We start from the raw sequence: 20742 nt of genomic DNA on the forward strand, positions 1-20742 counted from the left end.
TTGAGCATGGGATCACAAACATGATCCCATGATTGCTTGCTTAAGCCCAAAGGTCGCTGGCTTGAGCAAAGGGTCACTCACACTGCTGTAGACCCCCCACTTCCCATCAAGGCACATAAAAGAAAGCAATCAATGAACAACTAAGGTGCTGCAACAAAGAATTGATGCTTCTCATCTCTCTATTCCTATCTGCCTTCCCTCTCTGTCTCTGTCACACACAAAAAAGAATCAACCAATAAATGTATACATAAGTGCAACAACAAATCAATGTTTCTCTCTTCCCTCCCCCTTAATCTATCTCTCAAAAAAAATAAAAATCAATTATTTTTTTAAAAAAGACATCCCTGACCTCAACATGCAGAGAAAGTCAGCCTCAAAAAGAAATAAACTCCTGCCTGACCAGGCAGTGGTGTAGGACAGAGCATCGAACTGGGATGTGGAGGACCCAGGTTCAAGACCCCAAGGTCGCCAGCTTGAGCACGGGCTCATCTGGTTTAAGCAAAAGCTCACCAGCTTGAGCCCAAGGTCTCTGGCTCAAGCAAGTGGTTACTCGGTCTGCTGTAGCCGCACGGTCAAGGCACATATGAGAAAGCAATCAATGAACAACTAAGGAACCGCAACGAAGAGTTGATGTTTCTCACCTCTCATTTCCTGTCTGTCTGTCCCTGTCTGTCCCTCTCTCTCTGTCTCTCCCACAAGAAAAAAATAAAATAAAAAATAAACTCCTGATCCATACATGCTACAACATGGATAAACCTCAAAACAAAGAGAATACTTAACTGTCAAAAAAACAAAACAAAGGATAAACTTTAAAACTTTGTGCTAAGTGAAATAAACCAGACACAAAAGGACAAAAATATTGTAGGATTCTAGTTACACTAAATACCTAGAAGAGATAAAGTCACACAGACAAAAGAAAGTAGACCAGAGGTTACTGGGAAGGGGTAGAGGGAGATGGGGGAAGGGAGAACAAGACATTATTATTTAATGATTACAAAGTTCCCGTTTTGAGTAAAAAACATGTGGAAAAAGATAGTTGTGCTGACTGCACAGTACTCTGAATGTACTCTTTAAAATTATTAAAATGACTAAAATCTAAAATTATAAAACTCCTAGAAGAAAACGTAGGGGAAAGCTTCAAGGTTTTGAACCTGGCCATGATTTTTCAGATATAAGAACAAAAACCATCTGACCTGTGGTAGCGCAGTGGATCAAGTGTGAGGTTGCCAGTTTAAAACCCTGGCCTTGCCTGGTCAAGGCACATTATGGGAGTTGATGCTTCCTACTCCTCCTCCTTCTCTCTCTTTCCAAAGTGAATAAATTAGAAAAACAAAAAAAGAACAAAAGTATAATTGTGGCCGGGTAGCACGTTGGTCAGTGTCCTCCCAAAACACCAAGGTTGCAGGTTTGATCCGCGGTTGAGGCACGTAAGGACTGGAAGCGACCAGGAAATGTGCAACTGAGGCACAGCTAAATGGAACAAGAGATGACTGCTTCTCTCGCGCCCTCTCTCCCCATTCCTCCCCCCTTCCTGTCACTCTAAAAAAATCAATCAAAAAATCAACCAATAAGCACATAAATAAGTGGAACAAATTGATGTTTCTTCCTCTCTCTAAAAATCAGTAACTTTAAATAAAATTTTTTCTTAAAAAAATGAAAAACTCAGGCAACAAGATCAAACTCTAAAAAAAAAATTAAGTTTTTTTTAAACTTATTTTTATTATTATTATTGATTTTAGACAGAGGAAGAGAAAGAGAGACATAGAAACCTCAAACTGTTTCTCTATATTCCCTGACCAGGGATCAAACTTGCAACCTTTACATATTGGGATAACGCACTAACCAACCGAAGGATCCCAGCAGAGCTATGAAGTACAAGTTTTTTTGTTTGTTTTAAGGTGAGAGGTGGGGAGGCAGCGAGGCAGACTCCCACATGCGCCCAGACCTTCCACCCAGCAAGCAACCTGTCGAGTTATTTTTAGCATCTAAGGCTGATGCACTGACCAACCTAACCTCAGCCCAGGGCCAACGCTCAAACCAATCTAGCCACTGGCTGTGGGAAGGAAAGAGGGACAGAAGGGAGAGGGAGAAGCAGATGGTCGCTTCTCCTGTGTGCCCTGACCGGGAATCAAACCCTGTAAGTTCATAGCCGGCCAACGTTCTATCCACTGAGCCACTGGCCAGGGCCAAAAATAAATGTTTTTAAAGGACACAGTTGTGCAGGAGTCCCGGGTTCAATTCCCGGCCAGGGCACACAGGAGAAGCGCCCATCTGCTTCTCCACCACTCCCCCTCTCCTTCTTCTCTGTCTCTCTCTTCCCCTCCCGCAGCCAAGGCTCCATTGGAACAAAGTTGGCCCAGGCACTGAGGATGGCTCTGTGGCTTCTGCCTCAGGTGCTAGAGTAGCTCTGGTTGCAACAGAGCGACGCCCCAGATGGGCAGAGCATCGCCCCCTGGTGGGCGTGCCGGGTGGATCCCAGTCGGGCACATGCGGGAGTCTGGCTGCCTCCCCATTTCCAACTTCAGAAAAATACAAAAAAAAAAAAAAAAGGACACAACTGACCAGGTGAAAAGGCAACCTACAGAATGGGAGAAAATATGTGCAAATCATATGTTTATTCGAGATTAATACTCAGAATATGTAGAAAACTACAAGTCAACAAAATAAAAGTCAAACAACCTGATTTAAAAACGCACAAAGGGCCTGACCTGTGGTAGCACAGTGGATAAAGCATCGACCTGGAAATGCTGAGGTCGCTGGTTTGAAACCCTGGGCTTGCCTGGTCAAGGCACATATGGGAGTTGATGCTTCCAGCTCCTCTCTCTCTGTCTCTCTCTGTCCCTCTCTGTCTCCTCTCTAAAATGAATAAATAAAAATAAAAAATTAAAAAAAAAAAACGCACAAAGGTCTGACCTGTGGTGGCACAGTGGATAAAGCTTCGACCTGGAACCCTGAGATCACCAGTTCAAAATCCTGGGCTTGGCCTGACCTGGTGGTGGCGCAGTGGATAGAGCGTCGAACTGGGATGTGGAAGGACCCAGGTTCAAGACCCCAAGGTCGCCAGCTTGAGTGCGGGCTCATCTGGTTTGAGCGAGGCTCACCAGCTTGGACCCAAGGTCACTGGCCCCAGCAAGGGGTTCCTCGGTCTGCTGAAGGCCCGCGGTCAAGGCACATGTGAGAAAGCAATCAATGAACAACTAAGGTGTTGCAACACGCAATGAAAAACTAATGATTGATGCTTCTCATCTCTCTCTGTTCCTGTCTGTCTGTCCCTGTCTATCCCTCTCTCTGACTCACTCTCTGTCTCTGTAAAAAATAAATAAATAAAATTAAAAAAAAAAAAAAGCCTGACCTGTGGTGGTGCAGTGGATAAAGCGTCGATCTGGAAATGCTGAGGTCGCTGGTTCGAAACCCTGGGCTTGCCTGGTCAAGGCACATATGGGAGTTGATGCTTCCAGCTCCTCCCCACCTTCTCTCTCTGTCTCTCTCCTCTCTGTCTCTCTCCTCTCTAAAAAAATGAATAAATAAAATTAAAAAAAAAAAAATCCTGGGCTTGCCTGGTCAAGTCACATATGGGAGCTGATGTTTCATGCTCCTCCACCCCTTCTCTCTCTCTCCTCTCTCTAAAAATAAATAAATAACATTAAAGGGGGAGGAGGGGCAGAGGCCTAGCCTGTGGTGGTACAGTGAATACAACATCAACCTGGAACCCTGAGGCCACCAGTTCAAAACCCTGGGCTTGCCTGATCAAGGCACATACAACAAGCAAGCAATGAACAACTAAAGTGAAGCGACTATGAGTTGATACTTCTCATTCCCCATCACATCCTGTAATAAATAAGCCAAGTCCAATTCCCCATCAGGGCACACAGAAGTAACCATCTGTTTCTCTGCCCCTACACTTCTCCCTTTCTCTCTCTCTTCCCCTCCCACAGCCACAGTTCAAATGGTTCAAGCAAGTTGGCCCCAGGTGCTGAGGAAGCACCATGGCCTCGCCTCATACACTAAAACAGTTTGGTTGCCGAGCAACAGAGCAGCAGTCCCAGATGAGCAGAGCTCCGCCTGGTAGGGGGCTTGCCAGGGGGATCCCAGTCAGGGCGAATGCCAGAATCTGTCTCTCTGCCTCACCACCTCTCATTTAATAATAATAATAATAATAATAATAACAACAATAGCCTGACCAGGTGGTGGCGCAGTGGACAGAGTGTCGGACTAGGATGTGGAGCAGGGGTCCCCAAACTTTTTACACAGGGGGCCAGTTCACTGTCCCTCAGACCGTTGGAGGGCCGGACTATAAAAAAAACTATGAACAAATCCCTATGCACACTGCACATATATTAAAGTAAAAAAACAAAATGGGAACAAATACAATATTTAAAATAAAGAAGTAAATTTAAATCAACAAACTAACCAGTATTTCAATGGGAACTATGCTCCTCTCACTGACCACCAATGAAAGAGGTGCCCCTTCCGAAAGTGCGGCAGGGGCCGGATAAATGGCCTCAGGGGGCCACATGCGGCCTGCAGGCTGTAGTTTAGGGACCCCTGATGTGGAGCACCCAGGTTCTAGACCCCAAGGTCACCAGCTTGAGTGTGGGCTCATCTGGCTTGAGCAAGGGGTCACTCAGTCTGCTGTAGCCCCCCCACCCACCCCCATCAAGGCACATATGAGAAATCAATCAATGAACAACTAAAGAACCGCAGCAAGGAATTGATTTTCTCATCTCCCTCCCTTCCTGTCTGTCTGTCCCTATCTGTCCCTCTTTCTGGCTCTCTCTGTCTCTGCCACAAAAAAATAATAATAATAAAAATTGGTGAGTACGTGGCAATATTGGATCCCTCGCACTGTTAGTGGGATTGTTAACTTTCAGATATGCAAGATAAAAATTCTTTGGATGTTTCCCAACAATGTAAAAATATACTTAATGCCAAAGAACTACACACTCAAAAATAGATAAGATGGTAGTTTATATTATATGACTCTTTTACCACATAAACAATGCAAATACAAAAATTGGTTTAAATGGCAAATTTTGTTGTATTTCAATTAAAAATAATTTAATATATCAAAAACCACTGAATTATATGTTATGTGAATTATATCTCAATAAAGCTGTTAAAAAAAATAAAAAGGCAGAGGAAACAGCAATTTGTTGGGAGTAGCCAAAGCCTTGAGCAGAGATGAGCCCAATGCTTCTATTTCATACAAATTCACCTTGGCCTCCAGGTGATACCTCTTTCCCTTCCCTTACCAAGGCACCACCACTGCCCTCCAAACTTCCACTTCCTTATTCGGTCCAGCCTCACAGCTAAGTTCAAGAGGCTGCAGTGGCAGTCACAGGAAGGGACATGGAATTCAGGACTCACACTCCACATTTCACAGCAGAGCCCAAATCTTTATTAAATATATATATACCACACAGTAGACACACACTAAATATTAAGTCTATGCCCTTCCTCTCCTCCTCTTCCAATTCAGCATGTTTAAAAGAGCAACTTGTTTGCTCCTGTGCTATGATATCCACTGACCTACCTCCCACATGCTGAAGCTGTTAAATACAGAACACCATTTAAAATGTGGTTGTTAAACCACGCCTATCACTTATTATTAAATCTTAAAAATACATCACTGTTACACTCTTGGTAAAATAAGAAACATTTCTACATCATATTAAAAGGATAAAATAAAGACCAAATATTAATAATTACCTCTGAGTGGTGGGACTAAGGGTGAGTATCTTACTTTTTGGCTTATCTGTATTTTTTACAATGTATCTGTAACTTCTGTAATAATAAAGATAAATAAAAATTTTATAAAGATAAATCATCTAACTCAGAACTGTATTCTGCCTTTATACCACAGGCACATGCTACAGCACTGAAGCTGGATTAGCACCATGTGTGAGGTAGACACTATTTCTTCCATTTTGCAGATGAGATTAAACTGAGGCTCACGAACAATGACTTGGTCAAGGTTGTATAGCAGTAACTGACAGAGCAAGGATTACAAACCACGCCTTCTAACGTGGAGCTCAGGACCCTTTCCATTCCATCACTTCTTAGAGGGCAATTTGCATGACATTATTTTTTAAAAATCTAAGATGAGACTGTTTTAAGAGCACTTGCTCTGTAACCTTGGACAAAGTCACTTAACCTCTGGGGGCCTTGGCTTCCTTGTCTGAAAAGCAAAGGGGTTGGAAAAGATATTCTATCCCTAAAAGCCCCACCTGCTAATGGATTTGAAGTCCAGACTCAAGAGATAGTATCTAGAAGAAAACCCTAAGGGCAAGAATGAATGGTTGGAGAGAAGTTGAGGCCTATGCTCTGAGCCGAGAGTCATTCTTAATGGAAACAGGTGGCTACAGTCAAGAGGAAAGCACCACTGGGGGAACCATAAACTTCCTGGTTAAAGCAACAGCAGAGAGCTCCAAAGTCAATCTTGCTAACTCATGATCACAAACCACATACTGTCAACTTAGAATACAAAAACCAGCATGGAGGGTGCAGGGTGGCTGTAGCCATAGTTTATGCACACTACTGTAACTTTATAATTTTCCACCTGGGCTCCTTAAATGTTGAAACAGAAAGAGCCCTGGGTGATTCGAAGTGGAGACACCTTTCTTCCTCATCAAGAATTTCAGGAGACTGAAACTTGCACAGCACTCCGGGAGATGCCACCCTTATCAAGAACCGACCCATACAACACTTGTGGAAAAGGTGAAAGAATGCGAAAAAAGCCTCCCGTTCACAGAGACTCAGAGACAATGAAAAGCCTTCCCGTAAAGGAGTCACTGGGCATCTGTAACCCCTTAGAGACCAGACGTTACAGCACTCCACGCTACTTAAAACTGTTACCCAGCCTCTAAACTCGAGGGTTCTCTGCTGGCGAGAAAAAGATTCCATTTTGCTAAAATGTTACCACCTTCTCCTCAACTATGAAAATGAACCTAAAACGACGAGAAGCTCCTTAAAGCTGGTACAATAGTCTTAGATAACTAAAGCAACATCCAGACCCAGGGACCACAACTAAGACAACCAGTGGCTTTCCACTCAAAGCCCGCTGCCCAGCAGAGAGCTCTGCGCGATGCTCTCCGCGCTCCGGTGCGCGACTCCGGCCCCGCTTCTAGGCCAAGACTGGGTGAACACCTGACGTGGGGGGAGGGCGGACCAAGGCCCGAGCGGATCTGGGGCGAGGGACCCGGGCTCTCGAGGGTCCGGAGGACAAGCGCTGACCTCCAGAGGCAGGGGTCCTGGGGCTCCTCCCCGGGGTGAGCACCTCGAACAAGTGGGGACACAGGAGCAGGGAAGGGGTGTCCCGGGCAGGCAGCCTGGCTCTGGCACGGCGGCCGGAAAAAAGAGGACGGAGCTACCCCTGGGCAGGGAACGAAGGCTTCTGGGTCCGGAGAGTGAAGGCAAAGGGCGCGGGGAGAGGAAGCGAGGCCACGAGGAGGGCGGGTCTCCCCGGGCGCGGGGGCACGCGCCCGGCAAGCGCGGCGGGACCCGGGCAGCAGAGGACCCGGACACGCGGGAGATCACGGACCTGCCCCCGGGGCGCGGGGAACGAAGAGCGACCGCGCCCGGAGGGCCTTGTGCCCCGCGGCCGCCGGGACCGGACCCGCCCCGTGGCGCCTCCCTCCTACCTCTTTTCCCTCCCTCGCCGGCTCCCTCCCACCAGCGGCCCGTTATCCCGCGGCCGCCGCACTCACCAGCGGCTGCACCTGAGCCCGCCGCTGCCTCAGCTGCTGCCTGCGCCTTGTTAGCCGCCGCCGCCGCCGCCTCAGTGCTGAGGCCGAGTCCCGGGGGAGCCTCCGCGTCCCGCCGCCGCTGCCGCTGCCGCCAGAGCAGAACACCCCAAAATGGCGGCACTTCCGGCACCTACCACCGGCGGGGAGGGCGGCGGAGGAGGGGGAGGGCGGCCAGGGGAACGTACCACCGCGGTGCCGCCCGCAGCGCAGATCCGAGCGGAGCGCGGCGCGGCGCAGGGGCGGGCCGAGCGCCCGGCGCTGCAGCGCCCCCGCGGGCTGGGGAGTGGAGAAGCAACCGCGCCGAAACCCCCAGGCCGCGTGGGGTACCCTCAGCCTTGGGAGCTGTGGGGCGCATCTCTTTGTCTCCGAGCTCGCCCGGAGGGAAAGGTGGGAAGACTCTGCCCTAGGAATCTGGAATCCTCGGCTCTGCGCACCGCACCCACCGAAGCTCTGGTTGACCTAGTGGGCAAGGGGACTTCTGCTTAGCACTGAATATGAGCATGATAAACTATTTGGTGAATGAATGAATGGGTTCTTGAATGGAATGGTGTGCTTGGCCAGCCTTTGGACACATGACACACCCTCTTTTCTGCCCCCGCAGACGAGCAACAGGATCCCGGCCTTCTTCCTTCTTTGCTGAAGTGTGGAATGTGAATGTATTGAAAGCTTTCAGAATTAGGGGAATGCTTTCTAGCGGGATGATCCGCTTGTGTGAAGGCACAGTCTTGCCAAAATCTCTGCAGCGCCAGAAAGCTCATAAGGGTTCTATAAAGAAACTGATAGATGGCCCAGCCCTAAACGGCTTTCCCCAGAAAAAAAATTTTTTTCTAAACAACTCAGGTACTCAGGTTAGGACCTTAAAGACCTCTTTCAGAGTGATTCAGAAATCCCAGGATCTAGGTGAAATGCAAACAGTACAATAGTCTGTTTTCATTTTTATTTATTTATTTTAAAGAGAGGAGGGGAGAGAGACACAGATAGAAACATCCAGCCAGCCTTGACCTGGGTCGAACCTCGCAACCTCTGCAAATGGGAATGGTGCTCTAACCAACCAAGCTACCTAGCCAGGCCAGTAGTTTGTTTCTTTAAAAGGATAATGTGGGCCCTGGCCGGTTGTCTCAGTGGTAGAGCATTGGCTTGGCGTGCGGAAGTCACGGATTCGATTCCCAGCCAGGGCACATAGGAGACGCGCCCATCTGCTTCTCCACCCCTCCCCCTTCTCCTTCCTCTCTGTCTCTCTCTTCCCCTCCGGCAGCCGAGGCTCCATTGGAGCAAAAGATGGCCCCGGCGCTGGGGATGGCTCCATGGCCTCTGCCCCAGGCGCTAGAGTGGCTCTGGTCGCAACAAAGCGACACCCTGGATGGGCAGAGCATCGCCCCCTGGTGGGCGTGCCGGGTGGATCCTGGTCGGGCGCATGCGGGAATCTGACTGCCTCCCGTTTCCAGCTTCAGAAAAATACAAAAAATAAAAAATAAATAAAAAAATAAAAAGGGATAATGTGCCCTGACTCAATGTCTTGGTTGATTAGGGCTTTGACCCGAAGCATGGAGGTTGGCGGTTCAATCTCTGGTCAGGGTCAGGGCACATATAGGAACAGATATTCCTGTCTCTCTTCCTTTCTTTCTCTAACACCAATAAAATAATTTTTTTAAATAAGTAGGCGCCTGCCTGACCATGCAGTTGCGCAGTGGATAGAACATCGAACTGGGATGCCGAAGACCCAGGTTCGAGACCCCAAGGTCGCCAGCTTGAGCACGGGCTCATCTGGTTTGAGCAAGGCTCACCAGCTTGAGTCCAAGGTCGCTGGCTCGAGCAAGGGGTTATTCAGTCTGCTGTAGCCCCCCGGTCAAGGCACGTATGAGAAAGCAATCAATGAACAACTGCCACAACAAAAAACTGATGATTGATGCTTCTCATCTCTCTGCGTTCCTGTCTGTCTATCCCTATCTATCCCTCTCTCTGACTCTCGCTCTGTCTCTGAAAAAAATAAAATAAAAATAAATAAATAAAAAGGCTAACGCTGTGTATTCAGCAGGTCCTACATCTTGTAGGGCATTGAAATACAGATAGAGCAATAAAACTTAGTTCTGGGATTTTTTGGCCCCAGCAACATGCAAATAATTCATGGGTTTCCAAATGGTTTCTTTGTAACATCATCTGGCTTCCCAGAGCACATAATTCTCATACCCACAAATACTGATTATACCCTACTTTACCACAAAGGAACAAGTGGACTCCCAAGCAGAAGGCTCAACGGTTTTCCCACATGTTGGAAGCACCTATTTCCCCCTATGGGGAAAAAAAAACTAAGCATAGTTTTTCTAGCACCATATAGGCCAAACAATTAGCCTTTAAGTTACACTCTGTCATGCTCCCTAATTGTACTCTCTAGTTTATCATTTTATATACATTTATTACACTAGTATATGATCATATTAATAGTTTTATCTCTAATTTACTGAAAACATCCTATAGTTATAGACCATTATAGCTGGTAGAATGTTGTCACATACCTTACCACAATTAATTTTGTTTATTTTCTTATCGCAAATAGAATTATTTGTCACCATTAAATATCTAAAATTTTTTTTGAGAGTACATTTATTAAAGCTGGGGATGGTGAAACAAGGAAGGGCTTAGGATAGAAGACGCAACGGGAGAGAGCCTGGACGGGCCGTTCTGGCTTTCTAGGAGCGCCATGCCACGGGGAAGAAGCAAGCCAAGGCCCAGCTGCTGTCAGCTCACTGCAAAGTCAGAAAAGGGGGCCTTGGAGACAGGTCCAAGGGATTGGTCTGAGAAAGGCTGCCACTGTCCACTGCTCCCTGGTTACAAGAGTCTCATGGGGACCCTTAAAGTATAGGAGAGAAAAGTAAAAATGTACACCTGAAAGGAAGAGCACTAAATATCTGAATGGGGTGTGTGTGTGTGTGTGTGTGTGTGTGTGTCACAGAGACAGAGATAGAGGAGAGGGACAGATGGGGACAGACAGACAGGAAGAGAAAAAGATGAGAAGCATCAGTTCTTTGTTGCGGCACCTTAGTTCATTGATTGCTTTCGCATATGTGCCTTGACCAGGGGACTACAGCTGACCAAGTGACCCCTTGCTCAAGCCAGCAACTTTGGGCTCAAGCTGGTGAGCCTTGCTCAAACCAGATGAGCCCAGGCTCAAGCTGGCGAACTCAGGGTTTCGAACCTGGGTCCTCCATGTCCCCGTCCTACGATCTATCCACTAAGTGTCTGAATTTTAAATAGGTCTTTGCACTGGGGGCTCCTATCTGCTAGCTCAGTCATTGTTAGCACCTGTCTCACCCCCAGGAACTTTTTCCCAAAGTGCTGCCTTCACCATGAAGTTCCATGAGTTTCCCCAGTTCAAACTTGGGCTTTTTCAGCATTGTGGCTTTTTTTCTTTTCCAAGTGAGAGGAGGGTAGATAGAGAGACAGATTCCTGCATGCTCCCCCACCAGGACCCACCCAGCAAACACCACGGGTGCAGGAGGGGAGGAGGGAGAAGGGGTGGGTGGGGTAACAGATGTTCCCTTCTCCTGTGTGCCCTAACTGGAAATTGAACCTAGGACATCTACATGCTGGGTCAACACTCTACCACTGAGTCAACCTGCCAGGGCCCATTGTGGCTTTATTTATTTATTTATTTATTTATTTATTTAATTCATTTTTAAAGAGGAGAGAGAGAAGAAGAGAGAGATACAGAGAGGGAGAGAGAGGAGAGAGAGACAGAGAAAGAGAAGGGGGGAGGAGCTGGAAACATCAACTCCCATATGTGCCTTGACCAGGCAAGCCCAGGGTTTCGAACCGGCGACTTCAGCATTTCCAGGTCGACGCTTTATCCACTGCGTCACCACAGGTCAGGCCATTGTGGCTTTTTTTAACAAAAACATCATGGTGAAAAAATAGATTGTGAAGACTTTTCTATATCTTTTTCAGTGCTGTCTGGAATCAACTTACTAACCACCTCTTTCAAATCATTTGTCTGGCCTGATCTGTGGTGGCGCAGTGGATAAAGCGTCGACCTGGAAATGCTGAGGTCGCCGGTTCGAAACCCTGGACTTGCCTGGTCAAGGCACATATGGGAGATGATGCTTCCAGCTCCTCACCCCTATCTCTTTCTCTCTCTCTCTGTCTCTCTCTTCCTCTCTCTCTCCTCTCTAAAATGAATAAATAAAATAAAAATTAAAAAAAAAATCATTTGTCTGAACCTGTCATGTCATGATTTCTTCTGGATTTGGCATACCTGTTAATGTTGAGCATAAGACATTTTCCAAATTTGATTGTTGTATTTTTTTAGTAAAACCAACACAGTATAGACGAAGCAAATAACCATCGGTAGTCCTGACATCAACATAAGCTTCAATCCTGGTCTGCCATTTCTGACCACGGAGCACATTTTGTCATGGGTAAAATGCAAACCAAGGAGATTATTAGTAAGGCACTTTTTGATCTGAGGATCCTCAGTAATTAGCTTAAATTTTCTAAATGCAACTTCATCATTCTGCGAATCAGCTAGGCTTACTCCAAAAACACGACCCTCGAGACCAGATGTGTGACTGGTGTTTTTCAAAATATTTCTTATACTGAACATAGCTGGTGTTTCACATCATACCAATCTTTCTTAGAAGATGGACTGACCATTTTCTTCTTGGCTCCCTTTTTGTTGGTGCCTTTTTTTTTTCTTTGAATGTTTTTTTTTTATTATTACAGAGAAGAGAGAGAGTCAGAGAGTGGGATAGATAGGAACAGACAGACAGGAATGGAGAAAGATGAGAAGCATCAATCATTAGTTTTTCGTTGCGACACCTTAGTTGTTCATTGATTGCTTTCTCACATGAGCCTTGACCGTGGGCCTTCAGCAGACCGAGTAACCCCTTACTCAAGCCAGCGACCTTGGGTTGAAGCTGGTGAGCTTTTGCTCAAACCAGATGAGCCCACACTCAAGCTGGCAACCTTGGGGTCTCGAACCTGGGTCCTTGGCATCCCAGTTTGACACTTTATCCACTGTGTCACTGCCTGGTCAGGCTTTGGTGCCTTTTGTAAGGTGTTTGTTCTTATCCATTGCCATGGTGCTGCTCAGAGAGCCAGAAAGTCGCCATAATTAATTTTATATTTGTTTCCCTACTACCATAGATTGTATATACCTATAAACAAAGAATCTGTCCCATTCCTTTGACCTAGGATCAAACCAGCAATCTCTGCACTTCAAGACAAAGCTCTAACCAACAGAGCTATCAGCCAGAACTGCAGTTGAATTCTATAATTTCAAAGACTTATGGTTAGCCTACCCTGTGGTGGCGCAGTAGATAAAGCGTCAACCTGGACTGCTGAGGTCGCTGATTTGAAACTCTGGGCTTGCCTGGTCAAGGCACGTATGGAAGGCAACAACTACAAGTTGATGTTTCCCATTTGCCCCACCCCCAAATCAATAAATAAAATCTTTTTTTCTTCTTTTTTGGCAAGAGGGAGAGACAGAGACAGACAGAGAGGGAAGAGGGGTCAGACCAGAACAGACAGGCAGGAAGGGTCAGAAATGATAAGCATCAACTTGTAGTTGCAACACTTTAGTTGTTCATCAATTACTTTCTCATATGTGCCTTCACTGGGGGGCTCCAGCTGTGTCAGTGACCCCTTGCTAAAGCCAGCGACCTTGGGCTCAAGCCAGTGAACATGGGGTCATGTCTATGATCCCACGCTCAAGCCGGATGAGCCTCCACTCAAGCTGGCGACTTCGGTGTTTCAAACCTGGGATCTCAACGTCCCAGGCCAATGCTCTGTCCACTACACCATCACCCAGTCAGGCAATAAATAAAATCTTAAAAACAACAACAAAGACTTATGGTCAGAGAATAAGCTTGCAATAATTTCCATCTTCTTAAATTTGTTGAGGTTAGTTTTGTGGCCCAACATATGGTCTATCCTTGAGAATGTTCCATGTACACTGGAAAAAAATGTATAATCTGATGTCCTGGGACACAATGTTCTATAAATGTCTATTGTATCCATTTGGTCTGTGTCATTTAAGGCTAATATTTCTTTACTGATTTTCTGTTTGGATGATCTATCTAAAGCCATCAATGGTGTATTAAGAACTCCAACTATGATTGTGTTTTTCTCTTTCTTTTTGTTGTTGTTAGAAGATGTCTTATAAATTTTGGTGCTCCCTGATTCAATGCATATGTAAATATATTAAGAAATGTGCCTGACCAGGCAGTGGTGCAGTGGATAGAGTGTCGGACTGGGATGCGGAAGACCCAGATTCGAGACCCTGAGGTTGCCAGCTTGAGCGCGGGCTCATCTGGTTTGAGCAAAGCTCACCAGCTTGGACCCAAGGTCACTGGCTCCAGCAAGGGGTTACTCGGTCTGCTGAAGGCCTGCAGTCAAGGCACATATGAGAAAGCAATCAATGAACAACTAAAGTGTCGCAATGCGCAACGAAAAACTAATGATTGATGCTTCTCATCTCTCCATTCCTGTCTGTCCCTGTCTACCCCTTTCTCTGACTCTCTCTCTGTCCCTTAAAAAATAAAAATAAATAAATAAATAAGAAATTTTATGACTTCTTGATATAGTGTCCCATTTATCATTATGAAATGTCTATCTTTGTCTCTTGTTGCCTTTGTTGTCCTGAAGTTAATACATATTGCCCTGGCTGGATAGCTCAGTTGGTTAGAGCATCATCCCGAAGCACAGAGGTTGCCGGTTCAATCCCCAATCAAGGCACATACAGGAACAGATTGATGTTTCTGTCTTTCTCTCTCCCTTCCTCTCTCTCTAAAATCAATAAACATTTTTTAAAAAAGTCAACATTGTCAGATATCAGCATGACCATACCTGCTTTTCTTTAGGTATTATTTGCTTGGAGAATTATTTTCCAACCTTTCATTTTGAGTCTACTTTTGTCCTTGCAGCTTAGATGTGTAGATGTGTCTCCTAAAGGCAGCATGTGGTTCAGAAGTTTTGCTTTTTGGTCCAATTTGCTACACCTACTTTTTATTGATGAGTTCAGTCCGTTTATACTTAGGACAATGATTGATGCTTGAGCATTTCCTATAGCCATTCTATGTTTTGTTTTCTGGTAGCTCTGTGTCTCCTTTGGTTCTTTACTTTTGTGTTTCTGCCAGTTGTTTTTTTGTGTTTTTTTTAAGATTTTATTTATTCATTATAAAGAGGGGAGAAAGAGAGAGAGAGAGAGAGAGAAGGGGGAAGAGCAGAAAGCATCAACTCCCATATGTGCCTTGACCAGGCAAGCCCAGGGTTTTGAACCGGCAACCTCAGGGTTTCCAGGTTGACACTTTATCCACTGCGCCACCACAGGTCAGACTCTGTCAGTTGTTTTTGTTTGATGGTATTCCATACTTCTTTCCTGTTTCCTCCTTTTCTTTCTTTCTTTTTTTTTTTTTTTGTGGGATAGACAGAGAGAAGGACAGACAGGGACACAGAAGGAAGGGAGAGAGATGAGAAGCATCAATTCTTTGTTGTGGCACCTTAATTGTTCATTGATTGCTTTCTCATATGTGCCTTGACGTGGGGGCTACCAGCAGACTGAGTGACCCCTTGCTCAAGCCAGTGACCTTGGGCTCAAGCCAGCAACCTTTGGGCTCCAGCCAGCAGCCATGGGGACATGTCTATGACCCCATGCTCAAGCCGGCGACCCCACGCTCAAGCTGATGAGCCTGTGCTCAAGCTGGCAATCTTGGGGTTTCAAACCTGGGTCCTCCACATCCTAGTCCAATGCTCTATCCACTGTGCCACTGCCTGGTCAGGCTGTTTCCTCCTTTTTTTAAGCTATGTGTTTCAATATTTTTGGTGTGTGTGGGTGGTTACCATTAGATTAAGAAAAAAAATTTTCAGCCCTGGATAGATAGCTCAGTTCATTGGAGCATCATCCCGAAGCATAAAGGTTGCTGGTTTGATCTCATTCAGGGCACATACAGGAGCAGCTTGATGTTCTTGTCTCTCTCTCTTGCTCGCTCGCTCCCATTCTCTCTCACTAAAATCAAGAAATAAAAATAAAAATTGGGTTTATTCCTTTTTTATTTTTTTAAATTTTATTTATTTATTTTTTATAGAGACAGAGAGTGAGTCAGAGAGAGGGACAGACAGACAGGAACGAAGAGAGATAAGAAGCATCAATCATTAGTTTTTCATTGCGCGTTGCAACACCTTAGTTGTTCATTGATTGCTTTCTCATATGTGCCTTGACCGCGGGCCTTCAGCAGACCGAGTAACCCCTTGCTCGAGCCAGCGACCTTGGGTTCAAGCTGGTGGGCTTTTTGCTCAAACCAGATAAACCCGCGCTCAAGCTGGCGACCTCGGGGTCTCGAGGTCCCAGTCTGACGCTCTATCCACTGCTCCACCACCTGGTCAGGCAAATTGGGTTTATTCTTTTTTTTTTTTTTTTTTGTATTTTTCTGAAGCTGGAAACCGGGAGGCAGTCAGACAGACTCCCATCATGTGCCCGACCGGGATCCAACCGGCACGCCCACCAGGGGGCGATGCTCTGCCCATCCGGGGCGTCGCTCTGTCCCGACCAGAGCCACTCTAGCGCCTGGGGCAGAGGCTAAGGAGCCATCCCCAGCGCTCAGGCCATCTTTTGCTCCAATGAAGTCTTGGCTGCGAGAGGGGAAGAGAGAGACAGAGAGGAAGGAGAGGGGGAGGGGTGGAAAAGCAGATGGGCGCCTCTCCTATGTGCCCTGGCCAGGAATTGAACCCGGGCCTTCTGCACGCCAGGCCGACGCTCTACCACTGAGCCAACCGGCCAGGGCAAATTGGGTTTATTCTTTTTTTTAATTAATTAATTTATTTATTTATTCATTTTTTTAGAGAGGAGAGGGAGAGACAGAGAGAGAGAACGGGGGGAGGAGCTGGAAGCATCAACTCCCATATGTGCCTTGACCAGGCCAGCCCAGGGTTTTGAACCGGCGCCCTCAGCATTTCCAGGTCGACGCTTTATCCACTGCACCACCACAGGTCAGGCCAAATTGGGTTTATTCTTTAAAAAATATATATGTAGTTTATTTTTTCCCCTTATTTTTTAGAGAGGAGAGAGAGAAAGCAGGGAGGAAAAGGAAGCATCAACTCCCATATGTGCCATGACCAGGCAAGCCCAGGGTTTCAAACTGGTGACCACAGCATTCTAGGCCTACGCTTTATCCACTATGCCACTACAGGTCAGGCAAAAAAAAAAAGAAAAAATCTGTATTTGGAAGTGTGGGTTCCAGGGTAAGGATGGAACTTTCAGGTTATGTACTTTATATAAAGCAAAAATTGTCGCCTGACCTGGCAGTGACGCAGTGGATAGAACATTGGATTGAAATATGGAGGACCCAGGTTCAAAATCCCAAGGTCACAGGCTTGAGTGCGGGCTCACCAGCTTGCACACGGAGTTGCTGGCTTGAGCATGGGATCATAGACATGATCCCATGGTCGTGGGCCTTCACCTTTCAGCCCAAAGGTCGCTGGCTTGAAGCCCAAGGTTGCTGGCGTGAGCAAGGGGTCAATCACTCTGCTGTAGCCCCCCCCCACCTCCCCACCCCCTGTCAAGGCACATATGAGAAAGCAATCAACAAACAACTAAGATGCTGCAACGAAGACTTAATGCTTCTCATCTCTCCCTTCCTCTCTGTCTGTCCTATCTCTCTCTCTCTCTGTCTTTGCCACACACAAAAAACAACAACAATAAAAAACTGTAAATGAGCCTGACCTGTGGTGGCGCAGTGGATAAAGCGTCAACCTGGAAATGCTGAGGTGGCCGGTTCAAAACCCTGGGCTTGCCTGGTCAAGGCACATAAGGGAGTTGATGCTTCCAGCTCCTCCCCCTTCTCTCTCTCTGTCTCTCTCTCTCCCTCTCTCTGTCCTCTCTAAAAAAAAGAAAACAAAAAAAAAACTGTAAATGAACCTTTGACACAGTAATTCTACTTTTAGGAACCTACCCTACTATAGTACATAATTCTAAATGTAGATCATACAGAAATAAATTTTCATGCTAGAAATATTGGGAAATAGCCTGACCTGTGGTGGTGCAGTGGATAAAGCGTCGACCTGGAATGCTGAGGTTGCCGGTTCAAAACCGTATACTTGCCTTGTCAAGGCACATATAGGAGTTGATGCTTCCTGCTCCTCGTCCCTTTCTCTCTCTCTCTCTCTTTCTCTTTCTCTCTCCTCTCTAAAAACTGAATAAATAAATCATTTTTTTTAAAAAGAAATATTTGGAAATAGCTTGAATGTCTAATAATAGAATATTACATTATGCTGTAGTAATCCGGTTCATTTTAAATGATAAAGACAATGTAATACTGTGGAAAGTGATTATAGTACAACATTTAGTGAAAAAAAACATGACACAGATTTCTATTAACACAATTAGAATGTTTTTTTTAATAGTACACATAAATCACAGTGTTATCATATGACCCAACAATTCCAGTATATTATTAGGTGGTTATCAAAGAAAATGAAAACATATATGTATACACACACATATATGAATATTCACAGCTGCAGGATTCAAAATAGCCAAAAAGTGGAAACAACCCAAATGCTTATTAACTGATAAACAGAGAAACAAAACATGGTATATCTAAACAATGAAATATTGTTTGGCAATAAAAAGAAATACAGTACTGATACATACTACAATGTGGATGAACCCTGAAACATTAGGTTAAATGAAAGAAGCCAGATACAAATGACACATATTGTGTGATTCCATTTATTTGAAATGTCTAGAACAGGAAAATCTATAGAAACAGAAAATAGCCTAACCAGGCAGTGGCACAGTGGATAGAGCATCGGACTGGGACTCAGAGGACCTAGGTTCGAAATCCCGAGGTCAACCAGCTTGAGCGCAGGTTCATCTGGTTTGAGCAAGGCTCACCAGCTTGAGCCCAAGGTCGCTGGCTTGAGCAAGGGGTCACTCGGTCTGCTGTAGCCCCCCCCTTCCCCATCAAGGCACATATGAGAAAGCAATCAATGAATAACTAAGGTGCTGTAAAGAAGAATTGATGCTTCTTATCTCTCTCTCTTCCTGTCTGTCTGTCCCTATCTGTCCCTTTCTCTCTTTCTGTCTCTGTCACCAAAAAAATAAATACATAAAAAAGAAAATAAATTAGTGGTTACCTGGAGCTGTTGGGGGGAAATGGGGAGTGAGTACTAATAGACAAGGGTTTTCTTTGAAGGATGATGAAAATGTTCTAAAATGGATTGGGGTGATGTTTGCACAACCCTGTGAATATACTAGAATCACTGAACTGTACACCTTAAGTGGGTGAACTGTATGGTATATGAATTACAGTGTGTCCGTAAAGTCATGGTGCACTTTTGACCGGTCACAGGAAAGCAACAAAAGACAATAGAAATGTGAAATCTGCACCAAATAAAAGGAAAACCCTCCCAGTTGCTGTAGGATGATGTGGCAGCATGTGCGCATGCACAGATGATGACGTAACACCATGTATACAGTGGAGCAGCAGCCCACGGCCATGCCAGTCCAGATGTGGACGGTACAGAGGAAAGTTCAGTGTGTTTTATGGCTTGCTAAATTCGAATCCGTGACCAAAGTGCAACGTGAATATTGGCGCGTTTATAATGAAGCACCACCACATAAGAATAACATTACTCAGTGAGATAAGCAGTTGAAGGAAACCGGCAGTTTGGTGGAGAAACCCCGTTCAGGTAGGCCATCAGTCAGTGACGAGTCTGTAGAGGCTATACGGGATAGCTACCTAAGGAGCATAAGAAATCTGTGCGTGAGCCCACATCGAACTGCACTGAATAGGTATGAAACTGGGAGAGTTTTCCTTTTATTTGGCGCAGATTTCACATTTCTATCATCTTTTGTTGCTTTCCTGTGACCAGTCAAAAGTGCACCATGACTTTTTTTTTTAATTTATTTTTTTATTTATTCATTTTTTTTAGAGAGGAGAGAGACAGAGAGGGAGAGAGAGGAGAGAGAGACAGAAGGGGGGAGGAGCTGGAAGCATCAACTCCCATATGTGCCTTAACCAGGCAAGCCCAGGGTTTCAAACCGGCGACCTCAGCATTTCCAGGTCGACGCTTTATCCACTGCGCCACCACAGGTCAGGCAAGTGCACCATGACTTTACGAACACACTGTATATGTCAAAGCTATTGTAAAAAAACTTTAATGGGGCCCTGGCTGGTTGGCTCAGTGGTAGAGCGTCGGCCTGGCGTGCAGGAGTCCCGGGTTCGATTCCCGGACAAGGGCACACAGGAGAAGCGCCCATCTGCCTCTCCACCCCTCCCCCTCTCCCTCCTCTCTGTCTCTCTCCTCCCCTCCTGCAGTTGAGGCCCCTTTGGAGCAAAGTTGGCCCAGGCACTGAGGATGGCTCTGTGGCCTCTGCCTCAGGTGCTAGAATGGCTCTGGATGCAACAGAACGACGCCCCAGATGGGCAGAGCATCACTCCCTGGTGGGCATGCCCGGTGGATCCTGGTCGGGTGCATGCGGGAGTCTGTCTGACTGCCTCCCCGTTTCCAGCTTCGGAAAAATGAAAACAACAACAACAACAACAACACTTTAATGGTACAAATAAAAAAGGAAATTAGAAAGAAAAAGAATGTATTGTATTTGAGGTGGTAGGATTATAGATGATTAAAATATAGTTTATTTTCCTTTTGTCATGTGTTACTTTTTTATTTTATTATTATTATTTTAATTTTATTTTTATTTATTCATTTTTAGAGAGGAGAGAGGGAGAGAGAGAGACAGAGAGGGAGAGAGGAGAGAGAGACAGAGAGAGAGAGAAGGGGGAGGAGCTGGAAGCATCAACTCCCATATGTGCCTTGACCAGGCAAGCCCAGGGTTTCGAACCAGCGACTTCAGCATTTCCAGGTCGACGCTTTATCCATTGCGCCACCACAGATCAGGCTTTTTTTTTTTTTACAGAGACAGAGAGTGAGTCAGAGAGAGGGACAGACAGGAACGGAGAGAGATGAGAAGCATCAATCATTAGTTTTTCATTGCGCGTTG

The 20742-nt window shown here is 45.8% G+C and overlaps 1 protein-coding gene across 8 annotated transcripts in view; it reads right to left on the bottom strand.

The window, feature by feature from the left end:
• The window catches only part of CELF1 (CUGBP Elav-like family member 1), a 92811-nt gene extending 84946 nt beyond the window's left edge, over window positions 1–7865 (bottom strand). For 5 of the 8 annotated variants that reach the window (XM_066251512.1, XM_066251510.1, XM_066251513.1 and 2 more), the window contains exon 1: window positions 7707–7865. Coding sequence is in view for 3 of the 8 variants with exons in the window: in XM_066251508.1 (XP_066107605.1) it covers window positions 3353–3438 (86 nt within the window). In the remaining 5 variants the exon portion in view is untranslated. Of the gene's footprint in view, window positions 1–3352; window positions 3509–7706 lie in introns of all 8 variants that reach the window. The other 3 variants (XM_066251508.1, XM_066251506.1, XM_066251507.1) reach the window with 1 other exon arrangement.
• Between the last annotated feature and the right edge of the window lie 12877 nt (window positions 7866–20742).

Source organism: Saccopteryx bilineata, chromosome 1 (genome assembly GCF_036850765.1).
Source record: "Saccopteryx bilineata isolate mSacBil1 chromosome 1, mSacBil1_pri_phased_curated, whole genome shotgun sequence".
Lineage (NCBI taxonomy): Eukaryota > Metazoa > Chordata > Mammalia > Chiroptera > Emballonuridae > Saccopteryx > Saccopteryx bilineata.